The 24,302-nt window shown below is 35.4% G+C and overlaps 1 protein-coding gene across 1 annotated transcript; it reads right to left on the reverse strand.

Annotated features, from left to right (window-relative positions):
* Positions 1-1,649: 1,649 nt before the first annotated feature.
* On the reverse strand, positions 1,650-21,144 carry alpl (alkaline phosphatase, biomineralization associated). The gene is made up of 12 exons (XM_016564572.1): positions 20,874-21,144; positions 19,537-19,674; positions 18,580-18,699; positions 15,151-15,266; positions 13,908-14,082; positions 12,935-13,110; positions 11,801-11,941; positions 11,309-11,378; positions 11,081-11,215; positions 5,803-5,994; positions 5,573-5,692; positions 1,650-2,463 (listed from the first exon to the last, which is right to left on the reverse strand). The coding sequence occupies exons 2-12, from the start codon at positions 19,604-19,606 to the stop codon at positions 2,198-2,200; spliced, it is 1,581 nt and encodes a 526-aa protein (XP_016420058.1). The 5' UTR covers positions 19,607-19,674; positions 20,874-21,144; the 3' UTR covers positions 1,650-2,197.
* Between the last annotated feature and the right edge of the window lie 3,158 nt (positions 21,145-24,302).

The raw sequence follows: 24,302 nt of genomic DNA on the forward strand, positions 1-24,302 counted from the left end.
GTGCGTTATAATCTCTCTCATGCCACAGGACAGATTAGTGCAAACTGGTGGTGCTGACTTGTTTTACCAGAAATTCCTCACAGCACTGCATAATTGTGTGTTTTATGGAAATGCATCTGAGCACTGTGGTCACAATCCTTTTCTAAAAGTCGTTAAAATCTGATGATGGTAGTGTTTTTAAACTATCAGCATAGATTCTCATGTCTAAATGTCAATGTCAGTCATAGTCTTTTTCCATATTGCTCACTGAAGGCCATTTACTGTGGCTGAGCTCTGTGCATTTCACAAAAGCCACAACAGTGAATGAAAGCCACCTAAAACAGAATGAAATACAAAAAGTTTCTCCCCACACGTTTCTTTATTGTGTAATTTTTCCTCCATCTTCAGACCTTTGTATATATATTTTTTAAATGATTTGCAATGTCTGCTTTAATGGCATGTTTGGATTTGGGTCCAAGTGAACAGCCAAGGAAAATAAACTCTTGCCATTTACTTTAAATCCATATTTTGCCATTATTCATGAATTGCCTACATTCATAGAGAGACTCATAGACTGCTATAAACAAACAACAATTGCACAACTATCATTCAGATTCTGCATTCAATAATATGATGTGAAAACATGGTAGATAAACAATATTTCAAAAACTCCACATTTGTTCTGATGATCAAACAGGTTACAGATACAGTTCTGTTTCAGATAAATCAATGAATCAAGCATTTCCATTTCAAATATTAATGCACATTTTTGCTTTGCATACAAGGGACGAAAACATGGCTTTAATAGTAAAAGAAAATAGTCCTTCTGGAAAAGTAACAATTAAAATAGTAATAGTTGCTCTAAATCTGTGATTTGCTTTAATGGGAATTTTGAAGTGGTCTTCACAGGGGAATGTAATGCACGTAAGGCATCACATGCCAGTGAGGTAGATTGTATTCGATTTCAAATGAATCCTTATATCCTTGTAAGTAGAGTAATTTTTGTGTTAGGCCTTATATGATATGTCACTAAATCATTCACTAATAAGCACAGATTGTGGTTTCTTCATTGTTTATTTCTAGTCATTTAATTATTGCTTTGCTGACATTTTTTGGGAAACCAGGTAACTAAAAAGGCCAAGCTCACACTACACATTGCCCAAAGCACACAAAATCTGAAAAGCTGTTGTGTTATCTTATAAACATACCAAAAAGAGCAACATCACCTCATTTTTATTTTATAATTCTCATGAAAACATCTGCTTCTAATATCTACCGTTAAAAAGTTTGGGGTCAGTAACAATTTTTATAATGATTTTGAAATTCTCTATTGCTCACCAAGGCTGCATTTATATGATGAAAAAAAATATTTTATTATATATAGATGCAAAACTGAATTTTCAGCATCATTACTCCAGTCTTCAGTGTCTTGACATGATTCTTCAGAAATCATTCTAATACGCTGATTTGGTGCTCAAGAAACATTCCTTATTTTTTCCAATGTTGAAACCAGCTGCTTAATATATTTGTGGAAACCATGGTTATTTTTTCTGAATTCTTTAATGAACAAAGTAAAAAAAAACAGCATTTATCTGAAGTAGAATTAGAAACCTTTTGTAATATTATAAATGTCTTTACTGTCACTTTTAATAAATTTAATGTATCCTTGCTGAATAAAAGTATTAATTACTTTAAAAAAAATCTTACTGATCCCAAATTTTTGAACGGTGGTGTAGATATCTTTTTACAGATGCATAGCAGATAAAATCTTCACAAGAGATAAGTGAAACAGCTCCTGTGACTTGGCAGAACTCTCAAAATCTCAGAGCAAAAATAGTGTAGTGTGAGCTTGTTTTACAACAATTAGTTCCGATCCTCTAATTTGCATTCGTTCCACTAGCATTCTCTGTTCCAGACAGAATGTCAATCTGTGAGTTGCCTTGTGACACAGAAAGCGTGATCTTTTTGGTGTCTGCTATTCAGTACACCAGCAAGAAAATAAATTAACCACACTTTTTACATTTTGTTTACATTATTGCAACAATGTCTCAATAATGCAACAAGCTCTCCATAATGCCCACACATTGGTCCCAATATTGATAAATGCTTTAAAAAATAATCACGTTATAAAAAAATCATAAATTCCACTTATGAGAATCAGTTAGGATAGTTCCTGACCTAATCACAATAGGATAAGAGATGATCCAAAGAAGAGGGGTCAGCACAGAAGCCATTTAACTGCGAGAAGAAGGGCAAGCATAGGGGAGATGTGACTGAGAGAAGGGGAACCAGAGTTTGTACGGCAGTGGTCTTTGTTTTGGCCGATGCAAGCTGCGTAGGCCATGACGTGGGGAATGTAATGCTGCTCCTGGACTCCATGAAGAAGGTGAGCCATGGGACCTTTGGAGAAGATTGCCACGTCTTCACCGCCATGAGTCTCCATGCGCAAGGGAACGGCAGACTGTGCCTGATAGTTGTTTTGCTCTGAGGACAGAAGAAAGAAGAATTGTCATGGTATCAAAATGCCATTTTTAATGTGTTAATATTTATATTTTAATTAAAATGAATTATTCAATTAAAATGTAAAAAACACTACTTTAGTTAAATATAAATATAAATTTTAACAAATTAAAATTAAAACAATAGTATGTAGCTTGAAAGCATTTCTCAATAATTAGGAGAAATAAATAATTATAATGCTACATTAAAATGTTATTACAATTAATATTAAATAAAACAATACTTAATAAATAACAAATAAACAAAATTGAGAGCATTGAGTTTTCTAATTTTCTTGTCTATTTTTGTTTGCTTGTCAATACATATAACTATAGTGATTTTTTTTTTGGTATAGTCTATGTACTGTCATTCATTCTCAGAAAGATGTCAGCAGCAGGGATGACAATGCATTTTACTTCAATCCAAACACAATCCAAAAACAGTGAAAGCAATTGAAACAGACAAACCTATGCTGTGAAATAGTAATGAGACAAACAGGGAAAACCAAAGAGGGTGATAGGGAAGAGAATGAGAGAAGAGAGAGACCAAGCCAGAACAATAGCCATAATTCTTTGGCCTGTCAAACATATAGAGGAAGAGTAAGAAGGATGGGCGGTGGGATCTGAGAGAGATGCACTTTATCATCATCAACTACCGCTGAGTTTGACATTCAGGGCGCCTACATGCTGTAGTTGACTCTGCATCAGAGACTCCATTCAACAAGGATGTTAGGTCACAATGATGTAGACCAGGGGTCTTCAACAAGTCTCTCACATTAAAACGCATTACATAAAATTTAAATATAATGTAAACCAACAAACCTTATCAACCACAAACTTTTGAACAATTAAAGTTTCTTAAAGGGGACATTGGATGCAAAATTCACTTTTACATGGTGCTAGGGCTGCCCCTAATAGTCGGCTAACCTTTAGTCGACGAGAAGAGGCTTGGTCGACCAAAATTTAATAAGCCGCTTAGTCGCAGAAAAAAAAATCCACATGAAGTGGTGAGGTCATACAGTCCGTGACGGACAGATTGTTAACGGCTGGATTTTGTGGTAGCCTAATACAGTACATCCAAACACTATTCATCGACCTCAAATATGTCTTATCATCTGAAATATGTAAGTAGTAGCAACTTTACATGGCCGCTCATTCTAATGTTAACCTAGAAAAATGTGCGCTATTCAAGTGTCTGTGCGGTGTGTGAAAGCTGAACAGTAGAGCGCTCACAGCATGACAGATGGAGGCGCCGGTGCAGTCACTTGCTCTTAAAATACTCATTTTGGGCATACGGATAAGAGTAATAAATTTTTCGAATCTGTAAAGCCTCTACGTTTATTTGTGTACACTCACTATAACAACAAAACATTTTACTTTTGTAAAATAATGAAAGCAAACAGGATGCGCTTTCTGCCGTCTCGGTCTCTGTGAACTTGAGCGCGAAACTTGAATATACTTGCCTTACAGACATGAAAAATATATCTATAGACAGTGAAATGTCTACTTTCAAATGAAACAATTCAAATCTGAAAAAAACGAATATTCTCAGATTATGTAATCTGTATGAAACTTGCATGCAGGCGCATCCACTACTGTGGAGATGACGAGTCAGTGTCGCCGAATTCATCTCTTAAGCCGAAAACACTAGTTTATCAATAGATTATTAAAATGTTAATGCAGTTTAATCTTACTGTTTTTCCCTGACACATTCATCATCATTACTTCTGCCACTTATTAGGCTATGTAGGCAATTAAAGGCTCATTAGCATGATTTAAATGATTTATTAATAAACGTGCGATTAGTCGACTAATGCTTAAAATGAACGTCTACTTGTCGACCAGAAAAGTCTTTAGTCGAGGGCAGCCCTAGTGTTTGGACACAACCACCCTATAAAAATCCATTCAGTCCCTTTTTTTAATCCCCAAAAAACCTAAACAGTCTCAATTATCAAGCTGTTTTGATTTTCTGAGCAGTATGATGTCATACTGCTCAGGCTCCACCCACGACCGCTGACGGACTGTCCCGTATTAGCATATTTCTGCCCTCAGTTGTACACTGTGCGCCATCTTCTCCGCGCTCAAGCAGCTGTAGCGAGCGACATGTCTGGTAAGCAATGCAAGTGTTTTAGAGTTGAATGTAAAAGTGAACATACTGTATAAGGCCGTTTTCACACCGCAAGCGTAAGCAGCACGTATTTTTTTTATTGATTGAATTGTTGAACAGTGCTGTACAATAATATATATCTACTCCATCTCTCTATTTAAAAAAAATGTTGAAGAATCAATTTCCAAGAAGCAGATCCACAAATCTGGGCCCGTATTCCTAAAGCTTCTAAAAATCCTCTCAGAGAGCTCCTATTTTAGCTTTAAAATTTCTAACAAGGAATCTTAGCTTAAGAGTGATTCAGGACCAATCTGAGAGCAACTCTGAGTGAGGAAAAGACAAAAACATCTAATACATATAGATGTTGTTGTATCTCTAATAAGATCACAAGGTCACAAACATGATCCCTGCATGATCTAATCTAGCATCTTATTAAGTCACTGTCATCCATTGTCTGCAACACATTCTTCTCCCTCTTCGTCTTTTGGCCATTTTCTCCTCTGCTAAAGAAACTAAAAAGAAAGCCTCTTAAAAATCCTCCTCCCTACTCCTAACACTTTTTGACCTTAAGAGCTCTTTCAAGGGTTAAGTTGCTTTGTGAATAACTTTTATCTTTACTAGGATCTTCTCTTTATTTTTAAAGGGAAAAGCCCACTTTTCTAAGAATTGTCTTAGAATTCTGTCGCAACTCTTTGCACTAAGAATTTTCATGAATACGGGCCCTGATATGGTATATTCTAAACTTGATTTCTAACCAGGCTCTTTCGTGTCCTCAAAATGAATTGTAAGCATTTCAATTAGAGCTGTATATCCACCCTTACTGTATGCTCTTTAGAATATAGACGTTTTACATTATTTGTTTTAGCAACTACACAACATGCCATAGAAAAGCAAAAAAAAATAATTCCAAAAATCCCAACATTCCAAGTATCCCAAAAGTAGGAGGACCTAGGCAGAATCAGGAAGCGATCAGCCTGTAATTACTTACCGTAGTCCACAGTTGAGACATTTTCTCTAGTGCTGTTAACCATCTTGAACCCTGGGCCATTTCCATAGAGAATGGATGTGAAGGGCTTCTGATCAATATCACTCACAGTGGGGGCCAAACCTTAGGAAAAGACATTTAAAGGTCTGAGTCTGGGCCATAAACCACCGAGAAATCACACCATACTCTGTAATTAAAGTTCTCCCAACATGCCTTGAGCTTTCATTACCTACCAAAGATTGAGTTTCCCCGTGGTGTGTAGCCTCCAAAGCTGAAGACATGAGAGTGATCAGCCGTGACGACAGTTAGTGTGTCATAAATGCTGGTGAGGAGACCGGCTCGGGTAATGGCCCGGTCCATTTCCACGGCCTCATGCAAGGCCTGCTTGGCTTTCCCCTCATGGTGTCCGTGATCAATGCGCCCACCTGCCAGCATACAGCCCAGTCAGGGATCTCATCCAGAGCATGAAGCCATACAAGCCATTTCTCTTTAAAACCAGCAGCAATATTTAAACATTTAATCCTACATTAATACACAATGGTGGGGAGTTAATTAAAAGTAAAATTAATTAAAAGTAGCAATCCTGCAAACATTACATTTTTATGTACTGTGACAGTAGCTAAGCTGTTGTAGTGCAGCTTTTAAGTTAATTAACTCATTTTAATTTAATTAATAAGTGGTTTAGTGTGATATTTTTGTCACGTAGTGCTACAAGCAATCTGAGGCAATTGTCAAATTAATTTTAATGAATGCTTCAAATGAATTTATTCAACTCATTATTCGTCATCTAAAAGTTTAGTGAAAAAAATGTATAAATGCCAAAGGTTAGAACTATGCTTGTAGTTTAGTTTTATACATTTGTATATTTTTTTTTGTATTACAGTTTTCTTATTTCAATCAGATTTTTAAAAATCTTTTTTGATCACATATATTTCTATATGCAGTATTTATAATTATATTATCATATTTAGAAATCTATTTAATAAAAAGAGCATTTTGTGTGTATAATTGTTTTGTGTGTGTGTGTGTGTGTGTGTGTGTATACACACAGGGTTGGGATTTGGGAAGATTAATTTTAAAATGTATTTTGTTACAGATTACAAAATACATGCTTTAAAAAGTATTTTCTAACTTAATTTTAGTAATATAATCTAAATACTTTGGAATACTTAAAGGCACAATATGTAAGATTTTTTTATTTAAATATCCGAAAACCACTAGAACAGTGTTATATATTTTGCTGACTTGTGTACTTACATTATCCCAAATGTTTCGAAGAATGTTTAAATCCAGAGAAATAAGCAATTTTAACTAGAGACACGGAGCGTGTCCATAGTGTCATTGTGTCGCCTGCCAATGATCGTTTCCCTTTTCTACGGCTTTCAGCCTCACCCTGCTTCATTCTACTACGTTAATAAATCATTAGCTCATCCATAAACATGATTTCTGCCCGAGTCCCGTCGGATTGCATTGACTGTGGGGATGAAGACAACAACTCCCATGATTCCACACTCAGTCACCACCTCATCAAACTAAGCCTTTGTAACAAAGAGTTACAACAAAGAGTATTTTGAATAAGTGCCCTCTAGTGGCGAAAATTACATATTGTGCCTTTAAGGTAAGGGGCGTATTAACTTTGATGTCTTGTTTTTATGTTAACCACTTCTAAATAAAAATGTGTAGCGTGAATGCATTTAAAACAAAATTTAGAACATAGAAATATAGAAAATGATGGGAGGAAAATATTTTTTTAAATAAGAAACAAACTAAATCACTGTCTTAATGAAAGAATCATGGAATCATTCGATTAGTTCAAAATGACTCAAAATGAGGAATTAAGCAAGTGATTTAATGAATGGAATTGAATCATTCTCTCAGCTGATTCGTTCAAAACGTGGCTTCATTCAGGAACAAAATGTTGCTTGCAGACACGCAACTCTTCTAATGTGGATTTATTTTGAAGGCAGTGGCTAGTTGCATTAAGTGCAAATAGCAATAGATGCTATTTACAGTAAGTGTAAACGCAATAAATGAAACGCATTTGTCCGTGTTTCACTCCGTCTCGAATCGCGGTCGTGGAAAGCGCTTGAGAAACAGTGTCTCTTCCGCGGCTCGGTACGCTTTCAACTCGTTTTTTAGTCTCGAACAAGACTGTACGACATTCACATTACATAATTTGACTGATTTTTACGTAGAAAGGGCGACAGCACACCGCATTAAAATAAATGATCATTCATGTTTTCATAACCGCTGGCCAAATTCAAAGGGGTCCTTTGCACCATCCCCCTGGTGTTTCGGGGGCCCTACGCAGCTTGCGTATTTTGTGTATAAGGAGGATCGGCTCTGATTTTAGTGAGTCGTCGTCACTAGTCTGCACTCTGCAGGCCAGGTTGCTATTTGAACAGGCTGCATGAGAGTCAGAGTCAGAGAATCAACAGCTCTAATCCAATCCAATCCAACTTTATTTATAAAGCACATAATAAAACAACAAAGTTGACCACAGTAATGTATAAAGAAATCTAATAAAAATAATAATAATTAATAATCATGAAAGAACAATAATACACACCGTTCAAAACTAACCCAGACGGATTAGTCTTGCATTAGGTCATAATGATCTCTTTGACTCATGAACATGAATAAGATCAGCAATGTAAGGAGGGGCTGTACCATGCAAAGATTTAAAAACAAAGATTAAAATCTTAAAATTAATTCTATAAGGCACTGGTAACCAATGCAATGTTCTCAAGACAGGTAATATGGTCATATTTCCGAGTACCTGTCAGTAATCTTGCTGCTGCATTCTGAACCATCTGTAATCTGTCCAAAATTACAATAATCTATTTGAGAGAAAATAAAGCCTTAATCTTAGCAATCATTCTTAGTTGATAAAAACCAGCTTTAATTAACTTTTAAAGCACTGTCACAGGGGCTCCCCCAATTTTTTACTTGATGTTTCCTAAAAATGCTCAATGTACCCAGGTTTAATCTAGCCGTATCACTCATTTCAGAGGGACCAAATATAGTCACCTCTGTTTTCGATTCATTAAGACTCAAAAAGTTTTCAGCCATCCATTACTTCACCTGCCCCAAGGCACTGGAAGAGTTTGGGTTAAAAGACAAATATAATTGAGTATCATCGGCGTACAAATGAAATGACACACCAAATTTACCCAAAATAAATCCTAACAGTAGCATATTAAGAGAAAAGAAAAAGGATGCTAAGATTGAACCTTGGGGGATACCACATGATAGGGGTGCCGAGGCCGATGCATACTCTCCCATGCGGACCAAGACACTCCTATTTTGGAAGTATGACTTTATCCATCTTAGGGCATTTCCACAAATACCCACACGTTTCAAGACGAGATATAAGAATATGATGGTCAATTGTGTCAAACGCTGCCATCAGATCTAGGAGTAGAAGTACAGTGAAATTACCATGGTCGGTCGCAAGAAAAATATAATTAAACACTCTCATCAAAGCTGATTCCGTACTGTAATGTTTTTTAAAACCTGATTGAAACACTTCACAGATCTCATTTGCATCAATAAATGACTTAAGTTGTATGAGGATGCTCTCCTCCATAATTTTAGCAAAGAATGGAAGTTTAGCTAAAAATAGCTAACACACTCTTATCCAAGTTTGATTTCTTCAAAAGAGGTTGAACCACTGCGTGTTTACAGTAGTCAGACACAACCCCCGAAAGCAAACTCTTATTAATTATAGACACTATAAATGGGCCAACTGATTCGAAAACTTGCTTTAACAAATGTGTCGGAACCCTATCTTGAGGAGAAGTTGTAGACTTTACAATAAGGACTGAAAGAGGGATCGGCTCAAAATCAGAGAAAGTAACACCAGATACAGATTGCTGAACAACAGCATACGAACAGTGACTAATGTTATTATGTACATTTGATATCCGATTTATGAAAACATTTAAAAAGCAGTCACATAATTCAACAGACAGGTCTCCTACCACCTCTAATCTGGGATTAATAAAGGAATCTATCGTCGATGAATTGAACCCAAAGATTATGACGATTTTTCTCAATAAGATCTGCAAAGTGCCTCGATCTAGCAGTTCTTACAGCCCTTTGGAATTTAGACAGAGAATCTCTTAGTATTTCATAAGAAATCTGTAACTTATCTTTTTTCCATTTTCGTTCCCATCTTCTACATACCCGTCTTAAGGAACGAATATACTCATTAAACCACGGGGCTGATTTATGCTTTTTATTTACCTGCTTCAAAGGAGCGACAATATTGAATGTTTTAGAACAAATTGAGTAAAAACATGAACAGATTCCTCCACACCAAGATGAGGTGAAAAAAAGTCTAATTCTAAGCACTGCAGTATTTCCAGGAAGGTCACATTGAAGTCAACTTGAGTGTTTGAATTAATTGGCCCCCAACGCTTTGCATGGCAGACTCTCTTTCGCTGACAAGGAAAGGAGACAGTAAAAAGAATGGGATTATGATCAGCTAATACAAAGTCATCTATGGTAATGTCTCTGACTGGTAGACCAAGAGACAGAATCAGATCCAATGTGTGACCATGAGAGTGAGTAGAGCCATTAACCATTTGCTGAGAGCCTAGAGAGTCTATAAGATTATAAAAATCTTCAGACAAAGAACTTGATGGACAACAGACATGAATATTAAAATCCCCCAGCACTAAAACTTTGTCATATTTCAGTAACACGTACCCTAAAAAGGAAGACAACTCTGAAATAAAATCCTTATTTGGTCTAGGTGGCCGATAAATAAAAGCACAGAGCACAGGGCTCAGCATCTGTATTTCAAAGGCTTGAAGTTCAAAGCTCGGAAAACGTTCAGCAAGGGGGGGTCAAGACTCACGTTGCAACCATGTAGGGATATTAAGGGGCGATGCGGTCTCAGAACGATCTCCTCGTTCTTCTGTAACATACTTCTCATAAGAGATTCGAATGTTTAAAAGTGTACGAAGATCGTAGATCAGTGCAGATGTAGAGTCACGTATTAACCAAGTCACAAATAAGACAAACAACGTGATACTAAACAGACTGTGTAACAAAGGCAGACGGCAGGCCATCGGCACCATCTTGAAAAATCCAGTTGCCTCATTGGTTAAAATTTCCAATTATTTTACATTAATATTATATTAAATAAATGACATTAAAATTCAAAGTAATCACTTTGGTCATCTAAAACACTTTTTTGGATGTAACTGTTATTTGATTACCACCCCTTTAAAATGTAACTATAATGAAATACAGTTACTCATATTTTGTATTTTAAATAAAACGTTACATGTATTTCGTTACTCCCCAACCCTGATTATAAAGTATTAAAAGCTAATAAAAAGCATATATATATATATAAATACAAAAATTGCAGTAGTTTGAAAGTAACCTCCCCAGCACTGAGAAATGCAAAATAATTGTTAGTAGTTTAATCAGATGTTGAACTGACCTCCCATTACACAACTGTGATTTAATGAACAGTGATGTACACTATACTTTTACCTTCCACCAGCAAGTAGAACCCACGTTCATTTTTTCTGAGGATCTTAATGGCCACATCTACCATCTCAGTGAGGGAAAGGTCAGTTTCTTTGTTTCTCTCAAGCTCATAGGGCAGGTCTGCCGGCTCAAACAGACCTGCAGTGCAAATAAAACAAGAAAACAACGTAAACAGAACAAGCAAAACAACATCATAAACGAGGTCACTTAATCAATGCTTATAAAACTCACCCAAAAGATAATCCACATTATTTGGATTCAGGGAAAGGAGATCCTTCCTGTTCCAAGCATAGTAACCTTTCTGATTACACAAAGGTTAAGAAAGAAACAAAGAAACTGTTTAGAGAAATGACTGTACCCTCTTATCTAGATGCTTTATAGAACGTATTACACTGCTATGATCCAATATCTTGCAACCAAATCTCTGTAATACGGTCTCACAACAAGTACAAATTGTCTTCATTGGTTATTAAGCTGTGCAGCTGTAAAGCCTGCTTTAGGGGCCTCAAGAGCATCAGATTAAATTCAGAGAAGTCAATAAACAGGGCATCATTAAAAGAGCACAAATACACCGCCAGAATCAGGCAAACACAGAGAGAAAATTAAAAAGAGATTTGTCAGCAGAGGCATAGCGTGGAAGCTTTTTTCCCCTGAACTGAACATGACATTGTAAATGAAAAGATGGAATGAAGTTCCCTGTTTTCCCCTTGTTTCATGTTTCACCTTATCCTTCACTCTGTCAATCCACTCCCCCACAAGGTTCCTGCCATCTTTGCGTGTACCGTTGTGTTTCTTGTCTCCTGGGTATTCCACATCTGGTGTGTTTCTGGGGTACATATTTCTCCGCCCACCCCCCATTATCACCTGCCCATCCAAACCAAGAAGAAAAGAGAACACAACACACACACACACACACACACATTTACTGTACACAGTGCTGCTGTCAAAAAAAAAAAATCTAATTTACACCAAATCCATTTAAGATTTTGAAAATGTAAAACAAATAAACATTATGATGTACAGTGAAGTAGAAATATTTAAAAATCTGCACTATTTATAACTCTAACTGCTATGCTGATTAATATAATTTGTAATTAATATTTAAAATATTTGTAAATATTCATTATATTCATATGAACAATGATATTAATAATAGTAGTTATAATTCTTATTATTTAATATTTAAATATTTATTATTATTGTTATTATATTTAAATAAAATGTAAATATATTAAATAAAATGTAAATATATTAAATAAAATTTTAAATATTAACTAAATATTTTATCAATATTATTATTAATAACAACAAAGTATTGTATAATTTATTTAATCATATTTTTATTTTATCAATATTATTAATACTACTACTACTAATAATAATAATACATTCTTATTATTATTTGTTGTTGTTGATACAATAATTTGACATCAATATTTTAAATATATATTTTAAATTTTATTATTATTCAATTATATAAATATTAATAATAATAATAATAATAATAGCAAGTTGTTATTATTATTAATTCATATTTTAAATCATGAATTTTTTTCATTTAATACATTTGTATAGGTAAAAATGAATATACAGTACATATTATATTTAGCTATAATAATAATAATAATAATAAAATAAAATTAAATATTTTACTATAAATTATGCAAAACAGAAGCATTTTAACTAGTGATCTCAGAATTGTAGTCCTCACTGTATCCTATTATATTAATATAAACCTTGGTAGTATAAAACTAGGCAAACAAACACAATATTAACAGAACCATATATTGAATGACCCAGCACGACACTATATAAAACCAATTTTTTAAATTTGAAAATAATCATTAAAAAACTCACATCAATGTCAGGGATATTTTCAAAGAGTTGTCTGGCAATGTCTTTGCATCCGCTCTGCAGTGCTTCAGTGGGCATGTCCCCGTCTGAATACCAGTCCCGGTCTACACAGTGAGCATATGCTGCACTCGGAGTGGCATGGTTCACTCGTGTTGTTGTGACGATTCCCACTGATTTGCCTGGGGAAAATACAGGTAGTTGCAACTGTTAATTGTTCCTGTAGGGGCATGTCCATGATTACCACTATATCAATATTCAACAGGATTACGTATTTTTTCCTCATCTATCTAGTAATTCAATGATAAATATTTAATCAACAGACTGACTAAGCATAAACCAACTGAAAATTGCACTGCATCAGCTTTGCAATACTGTACTGGATAAGGAAACCACTTGATTGTAAGTCTGGCTAAAGTCACACAGTTGTATGGTACACTATTTTAATGCTTTCTCTGGACACAAGCACCCAAGTGAAAGAGCATTTTTCCCTTTACTCAGATCAGGTCAGGTTATCAGTTTGACACTGATTGGACATCCTCCTTTTAAACCTCTCAGCTGGATTTTAAATGTTTATTCTGGTCATGTCGTACAAATTCCACTCGGCTACTTTCATTCACCTCTACCTTCGGCGGAGGACTTCCGTCTTATAAAATGCTTCATTTGTTTTTATTTTCAACATGAGAATAAAATATGAGCAAGCCATCTGCGTGTTGCGCTCATTGGTCAAACTGTCGCTCTTCTCATTTATTCCTTTACTTCAGAATTTTTTTCCCACTTTCTTCAATCCTTTATCTGCTCAATCTGCTTTATGTGCCAGTGTCACCTTTGTTTCTCTCATGCAAAAACAAGCTAATGGATTGCTATAAAAAAAATAAGCCTAGAAACAAATATCCCATCTTTATTCTAATTGCAATAGATGTCGGGGGCAGAAAGGCATTATAGCTGCTGTGTGGGAGGATTCAACAGCGCATCTTACCTGCGTCTTTGGCCCATTTAAGAATGGAGGTGACCTCGTTCCCCTGAGTGGTGTTGCACTGGGATCTTACAGCTGCTGCGCTCACTCCAACTGTACCCTCGTTGGCTTTGACACCGCACAGATATGCCGTGGCAGTGCCCGCACTGTCTGGTACCTGAGCATTGGTGTTATACGTCTGGGGGAAAAAACGTGCACAATTTTAATAACTGCAGGGATTGTTTACAAGAGCAAAATTAAAGTGTACTTAGTGCACTTAGTGTAGCTAAATAATTGTTCATTCGGCAATTTTCAGCATTTAGCGTGACTACAAACAATGATTTTTATAATGAGTCCAATAGTCTGAGACCATTTATATATATATATATTTTTTTTTTCATTTAATAAAAAATAGTCAAAACCCTGTAAAACTTGACATATGAAATAATATTCAGAAAAAAATTCAGAAATGGAACAGTTTATTAAACCTTTAGACAAAATATGTAAAGGTTTCTACATGTGTTTGTGGTTGAGAATCATATTCGATACATCTGACTTTTATGGCTCTTATAGTATGATATAGGAGAATATGGAGCTCATACACAAGGAGGAAAAAATATCTAAATTTTATTCCCAAGCTGAGCAAAAATATGAAATTTGGTGCAGTTGCTGACATTTATATACGGCCAAAATATAAGATGAACATCTTAGCTTGCAAAGTAAATCAATGAGATCTTTATAGCAGTATAGCAGAATATTTACATAAAATGCATATACATAAGTTGTTACTCTATATCCTGCAATAATATGTCTTAGTAAGATGAAAGTTTTTAGAATTATACTAAAAGGCCTTTTACTTGCTGATAACACATAAAATATCAATCGGATGTCAAAAGGCATGTAGTAGATTGTGTACAACAGTTTTTTTCAGCAATTTCAATCATGTTAGTAATATAGAGGCCTTAGAAATGCGTAGATAAAATATGATAGAGTAGGCTTTATAGGGTTAAGTGAAAAGTTTACATGAAGCCAAAAAGAAAACAGCTGAATAAATCTAGGAGATAATAATTGACTATCTTTCACAGATGTTATTTTAATAATAGCTAACATCTGTGAAATATTTACGTGAGAATCATCATCCCAGAACTGTGCCCGCTGGAGAAATTAAACTATGATTTGAATCTGTTCTCTGTGGTCCGGGTGAGCGACTGCATGGCTTATGAACACAAAGGAATGGTATGATAGGATTACAGCACATGGAATGTACCTTAGAGAGGGCAATGTAGGGAAATTTGTCCATCTCTAGTTGTGTTTCCTCACCGCTCTGTCCACTCATTTGACCCTTTAGAATCCGTGCTGCTGTGACCGTGGGTACACCCATGCCTACACACAACAAAGGTTGGATCATTCACACAGTCTATTTTTAACTACATACATATCCTTCAAGCACCTTCTATCACGAACAACAGTCTTCCTGTACCTCAGGACATCAAAGGTGCTTGAGAAATTATTATATAATAATATAATATAATATAATATATTATTATGTTATTATGTTGATGAACAAGCCATTCTCAAATGAAATCCTGAATTTTGTTGTTGAATTGTGAGATGAAAGGACCACTTGTCACTTAATGACCTGCTATACTTAAAAGCATGAGGCAAATTAGTGTACACTTAAAAATCTCAAGCTTGCAGAACTGTACAAAATTGTATGCTCAGAAAAAAATGTTCAAAAAGCACAATCACACTGAAAAGAGTTCACAAAGTCTGTCTTTAAGCCTTAAGCTTAAAATAAATCATGAAATATTACACAGTGCTTCAAAATGTAATTATTGTAATGTAAATCAAGCGTAGCGTTAGTTCTGGCAGGTCACGTTAGTCAAGCTCGCATCAGCTGACTCTCAGCTGATCCCCATCTACCTATGGGAATACGACACCTATCTAAGCATTCATATATAAGGTCCCTCAGTATTATCAGCAGTTTTCGCATTGCTCAATAGCTAATTACCCTTCTCCATCCCCAACTCCTCCTCTGTCAGTCGGGATTCAGCCTTCTGATTCTCCTTGAATCAGACTAATTCTAAATGTGTACATAAAATGATTGAACTTAACAATATCTGCAATACATTTATGTTAGTTCTGTTTACCCTGGGGGGTTATTGCTGCTCTCCCTGCTCTCATCCATGCTAGGCTGCATGGAGGCGCAGGGAGTTCTTGCCCAGAACAGAACCATACCGCCAATCCAAACTGTATGCTAATTGTCAATCATCTTTGACGATAGTGGTCCTGACAGAATTATGTGAAATGAGGGGGGCTTTAGCTGCAACTATGACTTGTAATTGTACTTTAAAATATAAAAATGAGCAATTAAAGCAATTAAAATGCGATCTTCATTTGAACAATATCGACTTTTAAAACCCCAAGACTGGTCTTGCCAACATTTTCCACAGTGAACTAGCAAATTAAGTTATATTTTACCCGTGTTTTGCAGTCCAAACATGAGATGAAAAGACTGTGTACAACAAAATAATGGCAAAAAACTTTGAGTTGTGTAGTCTGGTCTAACAAACAAGTGAGTCTTTCATCTGGTTATTTATTTAGTTAATCAAATACATTCAGTGTGGTTCGACTCACGAACAAGTGACTCTTTTACACCAGTTCTTTTAAAGGAGACATATTATGCCCCTTTTACAATATGTAATATAAGTCTCTGGTGTCCCCAGAATGTGTCTGTGAAGTTTCAGCTCAAAATACTCCACAGATCATTTATTATATCATTTTGAAAATGCCTATTTTGAGTGGAAGCAGAAACACGCTGTTTTTTGGGCCTGTCTCTTTAAATGCAAATGAGCTGCTGCTCCCCGCCCCCTTTTCCAGAATACAGCTGCGCCATTACAGCTCAGGCCTGCTAAAAAACAACTGTTATGGTTCTGATTATCATGTTTATCGCGCTGAAATCATGCGTTTTAAACCATATGAGTTTCAACTTCAGATATAAGGTTTTCTGAGCGCACACATCCGAAGCACACGCACAGAAAGCGGCTGTCACAGCATGTGAGTACTAAACTAAGTTCTCATTCACACACAAGTTTACGTTTAAAACACATGAGTTACAAAAACAGTCGGTTATGTCTGCGAAGGTAAACTGCTGGGAAATAAATCGCATGTTTATTTTAGATGTAAATATTGTTCTGTGCTAGTCTGTGCAGACAAAGGTAGAACAGTTAGCATGTTTTGCTCAAACTTCCGCCATGGCATTAGACGTTTCCTTGGTTGGTAGATGCACCGGGGACCTGATTATAGCACTTAAAACCTGGAAAAGTCAGATTTTCATGATATGTCACCTTTAAAAGAATTAAACACATACAGCACAACCAGTGAATTCGAATTCATGATCAAAGGACTCTCATGAGACGGTCCTTTTAAAGTATTGTACAAAACAATTCAGGAATTACCGTTTGATGGACCATTGAACCCAGTCCTTGAATGAACTCACTAATCTGTCAGAGTGGTTACTTAATCAACATCAAATTATCATGGCTTTGAGTGACGTAATATTTTAAAGGGGTCATATGATGCTGCTAAAAAGAACATTATTTGGTGTATTTGGTGTAATGAAATGTGTTTATGCGGTTTAAAGTTTAAAAAACACATTATTTTCCACATACTGTACATTATTGTTTCTCCTCTATGCCCCGCCTTTTTGAAACGCGTCGATTTTTACAAAACTAATCGGTCTGAATAAAGAATATCTCTTTGGATTTGAGACTTTAGTCTTTGCAACTTTACAGATCTTCTTTATGCACCAAGAGCTTGTAACACTCCAAAGAGAAAGGAAAAATTTAAATCGCATCATATGACCCCTTTAATAAAATAGGTTATAAGTCTTTTTTCTGAACTTGGTTGGCTGACCTCCAAGAAAATCATTGGAAACATTACAATTTCAATAATCTTAATGCATGAATCAACAGGTCAACTGATCCAAATCTTCTTCTATCTGTATTTCAACCATGGCTTTTAGATATGTGATATATGGCTTCTGGATATTCCTTTATGTGAAATCATCCTTTTTGTGGCTGGTATGTGGTTTATGTCATAGTGGACAATGAGAACTGCAATACATCTACATAAATCTTAACTGAGGTTTCATTAGATATCTTTTTTAGGTTTTTGTAAACTGGTGTTTTTATGCCGCCATTGGTTTCACAGGGGTGTGGTGTAAAATAAGCCAAATTCTTCCCGTAAAATTGGATGAGTTTTAACATAGTTCTCTGTTTTCTGCTAAGAATATTCAGACTACCTCTTCCTTCTTTCCTTCCTTGCTTTTATTGCCAAGGCTTATTTTGATAACCATTGTTTTTTTTCTCAAATTTGGCCAGCTTGCATAGATTGTGCAAGCTGGAGTTCATCCTGACATTGGCTGTGTGGTTAATTTGTTTATTGCTCCTTAACTTGGTCTCCAACACTGCCCATGTTAATGCTTAATTTTAAAGCAGGTTCATACACTGTGAAAGAGCTTTTAAAAATATTTAACTCTTTATGTTGTACCTATGTTATAGCTGGTATTGCACAAACCGTTTTCAAGGCTTGGTTGAACAAAAAAAGTGCATAGATATTATTTGAATGAACATATTTCAACATGCTATAACCACACAAATATCTCATGATAAGATCCACCAATTTCAAGACTTACCATCACCAAGAAAAAGGATGATGTTCTTGGCAACATTCTTGTTGAGGTCTTGGAGGGTCAAAGCATTTTTTAGTGTGCGCTGAGCCCATTCCTTCCAGAAATCAGGATCCTTCTCTGGTTCTACAAGCCGTAAGAAAACATGTTTACATGTTTGCCCACAAATTATAACACAACTAACAAAGATGCGCCTGCAAAACAAGATAATGATCATGGCCTTAGACTGGAAGTCTCCATTTAGAGATTATGAGTATGCTATCTCTCTCTAAACCAAACTGAGATGAATTTACTTTACTTTTTACTTTACTTTTAGTCATTTAGCAGACGCTTTTACTTTGACAAGAACAACAACTCAATTTCTATTTTATGCATGTCTTCTTCATTCCACATAAGCTTCTTAAAACCCACAATCACGTAAATGAAAATATCTGGGACCATCTGACCCAAAGGTCCAATCTTCTAATGGAAGCTAATGTACATTTGAAATGAGTTTTATTCTGTCTATACTTGGGCCAAGGTCAAAAAGAAGACTATTAAACTTCAGTGGTCTGAGATGGTGTTACACCATTTATGAAGCACTCATCTGACACCATATAACTCTCTATAAATCAAAGACACTGCAAGCAAATGACAAGGCAGTGGCGCTCATTCCTGTTACAACAGAGCTACTTTCCAGCAGAGTTTAGTTCCAACCCTGCTCCAGCATTAATGTTTGTTATTATCCAGAAGTCTTCCTGAAGATCTTGATTTGCTGGTTCACAAGTATTTGGTTAAGGGCTGGACGTAAACTCAGCAAGAAGGTAGATCTTCAGGAACAGGATTCAGTACCTCTGCTATAAGGAGAGTAAAGAGACAATACGCTCATCGCTGCAAAGAAAAAGTGTCATTCATTGTCCTATCTAATAAAGTCAAAAGGCCAATAAACCAAAAGAAACCTGACAAAAAATAGTCTTAACTGACCTGGAAATTCAGGCTTTGCCATTCCTCCCCAAACCAGGCAACCGAGGATAAAGAGTGCAGCGACCTTCATGTTGTCATCTATCAGCCGCCGTTTTGCAGAACAACTCGCGTTCCAAGGATGTCAGAAGACTCCAAGATCTGTAATGAAAACAGTAATTGTCAATGTTAAAATATTTCTTCTATTCCCAATTTATTGTTCAGAGATAACTATAAGTAAGCCATTCGTATGCTGATTTGAACTCTGTGTGACTGTGGCACTTCAATCTATTTGTTTGAACGGTCTAACATAATAATGTTAGCTCAACCAATGGCGTGAATTTGGGGCGGGGCTACATTTCTCCAGGTATTTTTCATTTGAAAACAATTATTATTGTTGCTGTTACGTGTGGTGCCACTACAGTTGAGCAGAAATGACACGCTTCACCTTTAAGCACGGAAAACAACTATTTACCATCCCAAGGCTTATTTTTTCCATCGTAATCTTATATTCATGAGCAAAAACAACTGAAATATGAGTTTCAGCTAGGGATGCATGTCATAAAAACTGATACAAACAATAATTTAGTGGCATATTTGCACATTAATTTGTTTAGCTACCTAAAAGTTCACACCTGAAAACGTAATATGGGTGCATTAGTATTAAACCTTTCTGTCTTCTCTTTAGTCAAGGTCACTTTAATGGGATTGAGTGCCACTGCACATGGCACTTTAATAGGCATGACAAAGCTGATTAACTAGACACCTCTATTCCAAGGCACAGGATCGCAAGATTTCTATTACGAACACACACTTTCTCATCTTATTTCACATCCTTTTAATGGGATCTTTAGTCATTGCGCAGAAAGCATCAATCAGTATCAAAAGCCATGTGTTCAATCAACCTATACATTACCCTTGCTGGAGCTTTGACCACTTTGTATTTACATTTGTAAAACTGAATAAAAATTGGCATTGTGCTAGTCACGTAATGCAATGAAATATTTATCTCTTATGAAATGCTTGAGTAAATGCACAGCTCTTTCAGTCCCCCATCATGTCTGGTACTTCTCACGCAGTTTTGTGAAAAACATGGCGGGAAATCATTTGCTTCATTTATAGTGTAATGAATTTAATCACTGCAGTTGCATTATATATTTATATATATATATATATATATATGTGTGTGTGTGTGTGTGTGTGTGTGTACATATGAAGTTCACTATCATAAAAATCATTGGGAAGCCAACAACCAACCACTAATGCAAGTATTAAAGGCTTTTGTTTCCTGTGTCAGACCTGAACCAGTGAACATCTAAGCAGTTCGTTTCCTATTAGTTCTGCTACAGAGACACTTTTACCATGACTTGAGGCTCATTCACAAGCTCTGTCAAAAACGCAGTGGGGCTCCAACAGGCAGAACTCTTGAAGCTAGTCTGCAGGTGAAGAAACACAGCAGTGCCAAAACACAAAGGAGCAGCAAACCAGAGAACAAAGTTGTCAACAAAACGGAAACTCCTTCTCGATTCATGGCATCAGAATGTAGAGATGTCCTTCTTTTGGAAGAAAACACATCCAAAACAGAAACAACAGGTAACCAGCTATCTTCGTTTTCGACACGCTGACTTGAACTACAACTGCGAATGAGCTGTTCTCTCAATGTGCTCAGAAGGATGAGGATTAGGGTTATTACTGATGGAGGTAATCTTCCTTCACGTCTTCATTTTATGAAAAGAGACTTTCATTATTTTGAAAGTTCAAATAAAATATTCAGACCTGTCAGATCAATGCCTTCTGTAGGACGTGCAATTTCATGTCTGCTCTGCAGTGCCAGCCTGTTTTTGCGTAACAAATCAGTTATGTTGTTTTGTCAGGACCTGTTATGTTTTTTTTTATGCTAGTAAACCCCTGAAAGCATAAATCTATCGCTCTATTAAACAGGAACAATAGATCACATCATATAACAGGATTTACATTAAACTCCTACTAACATCCTAGAGGCCATTCGATCACAGAGCATCAAACACTGACATAAGGATTTTATTAGGTTCGTACATCTTGCTAAACACAACACTAATTTCTTCTCTTCCTTGTCAGTCTTTGATGCGTACGCGTTCATGAGAGTACCATGACGCATACGTGTGGTGCTGCTGACGCAGGAGCCGGCGTTCTGACATAGAACCCGGATGCACTGCACCTTGTTTACAAGCAGAGGAATGCACACGCATGCGTCAAGGTACTCTTGTGAGCGCATGTTGAAGACTGACATGGAGGAGAAAAAATTGTTGAATAAAGTCTTTATTTTTGTTTTCTTTGAAAAAGTATTCTCGTAGCTTCATAAAATTAAGGTTGAACCACTGATGTCACATGGACTATTTTAACAATGTCCTTACTACCTTTCTGGGCTTTGAATGTGTCAGTTGCATTGTTGTCTATGCAGGGTCAGAATTAGAAAGCTCTCGGATTTCATCAAAAATATCTTAATTTGTGTTTTGAAGATGAACGAAGGTCTTACAGGTTTGGAACGATATGAGGGTGAGAAATTAATGACAGCATTTTCATTTTGGGTGAAATATCGCTTTAAGGACGAGCACAAATTTTAAAGAAGATGTTCTCAAGTTCATTTAAACCTTTCTGGGCTTTTGAATCATGCTAATGTTACATCTACAGCTACATTAGTATCGATGCATACAAATCAGATGGGCACATAATAAAAAAAATAGCTCACAAACACGTTATGTCTCTTTTTTGTTGTCTTTTTTCGCTATCACATATTTTAGTAATCATCATAAATTATATATCATATATAAAGCTTAGAAACTCAAGATTCATCCTATGAAAACCATTTTGAAATCAGACACCATGCGTTACCATGAAAATGGTACTTTAAAATCTTTTGGCGGTCTCCTCCCCTTAGTGAATGGTGTCAAGTGTCATATTACAAAATGTATTATGGTATTTTATAATAAAAAATGTTATAATCTTGACAAAATACACATCGTCGGAAAGGTCTGAGTCTCAAGATTCCATATTTTGTGGTTATTTTGAGATAGAAGTAATATTGAGAGAGAAATGTATACCTCTGTGACAGAAAAATGTATCAAACAATTTCAATGGAGTTTGGGTGTCACCCGGTAGCTGTTTTTGGTATAACACCCTAAATAAAATCTCACAGGGACATTTTTTTTATCAACCTCAAATTTGGAACGTAACTTATTTAGATATAGGCCTTTAAATTTTTTTTGGTTTTTTTTTTGCAATTTTGGATTAAAACATTTTGTAAAATATTTATTTGATATAAAATTAAAAAAAATGAGTACAGTGCATTTTCTTTACAGTAAATTTAAACTTCTTTCAAATTTGGAACATAACTTATTTAGATATAAGCCTTTAATTTTATTTTTTTTTGCAATTTTTTGCAATTTTGGATTAAAACATTTTGTAAAATATTTATTTTATATAAAATTTAAAAAAATGAGTACAGTGCATTTTCTTTACAGTAAATTTAAACTTCTATAACTTTTCAAACAATAACCTGCTGATTGTCTTCTTTAAAACGAGACCAACCTTAGGTCTGTATTCTAAAGCGTTCTTGAATTATTAGATTTTAAGATTGGATAGTGCACTTTCACGTCTACAGTATGTTCAAAAATGGGGTCTGACAGTTAAGGGGTTAAGGTAAAAAAAGAAAGTGTCTTAACTTGTTCTGGTATAGTCTGCAGTCATGAATATGAGAAAGCAGAAACAGAAAGAGCGAGGCACAAGGAGTCTCACAGAATGTCATAGTCTGGTCTCAACAGTTTGATCCCTCATCCATACATTCTGAAGGAATGCTAATGGAATTTTGATCATAATTTGGAACCAATTATAATGTGATAAAACAGGAATCATCAAAGAATCAAATAATGTCCTACTTTATGTACTAAAATCCCTATTTTTCATGGTTTTTATCCAGCATTATCTAACATGATTCTTAAGATGACTTTTGTTTCATCCAATTCGGATTGGTTCCAAATTACAATAGAAATTCCATTCATTTAGATCAGTCAGGAAATACAATGGTTTAGGAAGGTAAAACTGTACAGGAAAGTGAGATTGTGCCCTAAAATAAAATGAATACATTAATAATAATAAATAATTTCCAATCCAATATACATAGTGAAAGTGAAATATTAAAATATACTCGGTGCGCATGAAATATTAAGATAATCACTCAAAGGCATATGCATCTCTCCCTATATAACCTCTTAACAGTATGTTTAATATTTTTTTCTCTAGACTGGCAAACATGCACTTAGTCTATTACGTTATTCATAATTAGATTAAAATGAAATTAATATAGACCTCTCCTGTGATTAGCATTTTTCAAAGTCTAGAAAGTCTAGATCATAATCTTTTAGTATTAAATATTTTAAAGTACAGAATAAAAACTTCTCACCAAATCAAGCAAATCAAGAGCACAAATCAAAGTCAAAGTCAACATGCAGGAAACCATTTTAGGGTCATGTGACAAGGACACCATAAACCAGAGAGGACCTTCAGACCTTCAGGACAGTGTCAAGGTCATTTAAGATTTTTTATTTATTTATTTATTATTATTTAAAATCACATTTTCAACTTGTTTGAACTCAAAATTGATGTTTTCATGTCAGATGTAGAAATCCTAAAAACGAATTCATATACATGTCATGATATTTGTAAGAAATATAGGCTACTTTTTTTTTACCTTAAAAAGGAAAGAATTTTTGTGAAAGGAAGTATTTAGTACTCGATTGATGCATCCAACCAAT

This window comes from Sinocyclocheilus rhinocerous, unplaced genomic scaffold (genome assembly GCF_001515625.1).
Source record: "Sinocyclocheilus rhinocerous isolate Xijiao unplaced genomic scaffold, SAMN03320098_v1.1 scaffold889, whole genome shotgun sequence".
Classification (NCBI taxonomy): domain Eukaryota; kingdom Metazoa; phylum Chordata; class Actinopteri; order Cypriniformes; family Cyprinidae; genus Sinocyclocheilus; species Sinocyclocheilus rhinocerous.

Coding starts and splice junctions, on each gene's coding strand:
- alpl (XM_016564572.1), bottom strand. CDS start 19,606: ATGAAGGTCGCTGCACTCTTTATCCTCGGTTGCCTGGTTTGGGGAGGA. Junction 11,942..12,934: donor AAAATATCCCTGACATTGAT/GTGAGTTTTTTA, acceptor TTGGATGGGCAG/GTGATAATGGGGGGTGGGCG. Junction 2,464..5,572: donor TGTCTCAACTGTGGACTACG/GTAAGTAATTAC, acceptor TTCTGTCCTCAG/AGCAAAACAACTATCAGGCA.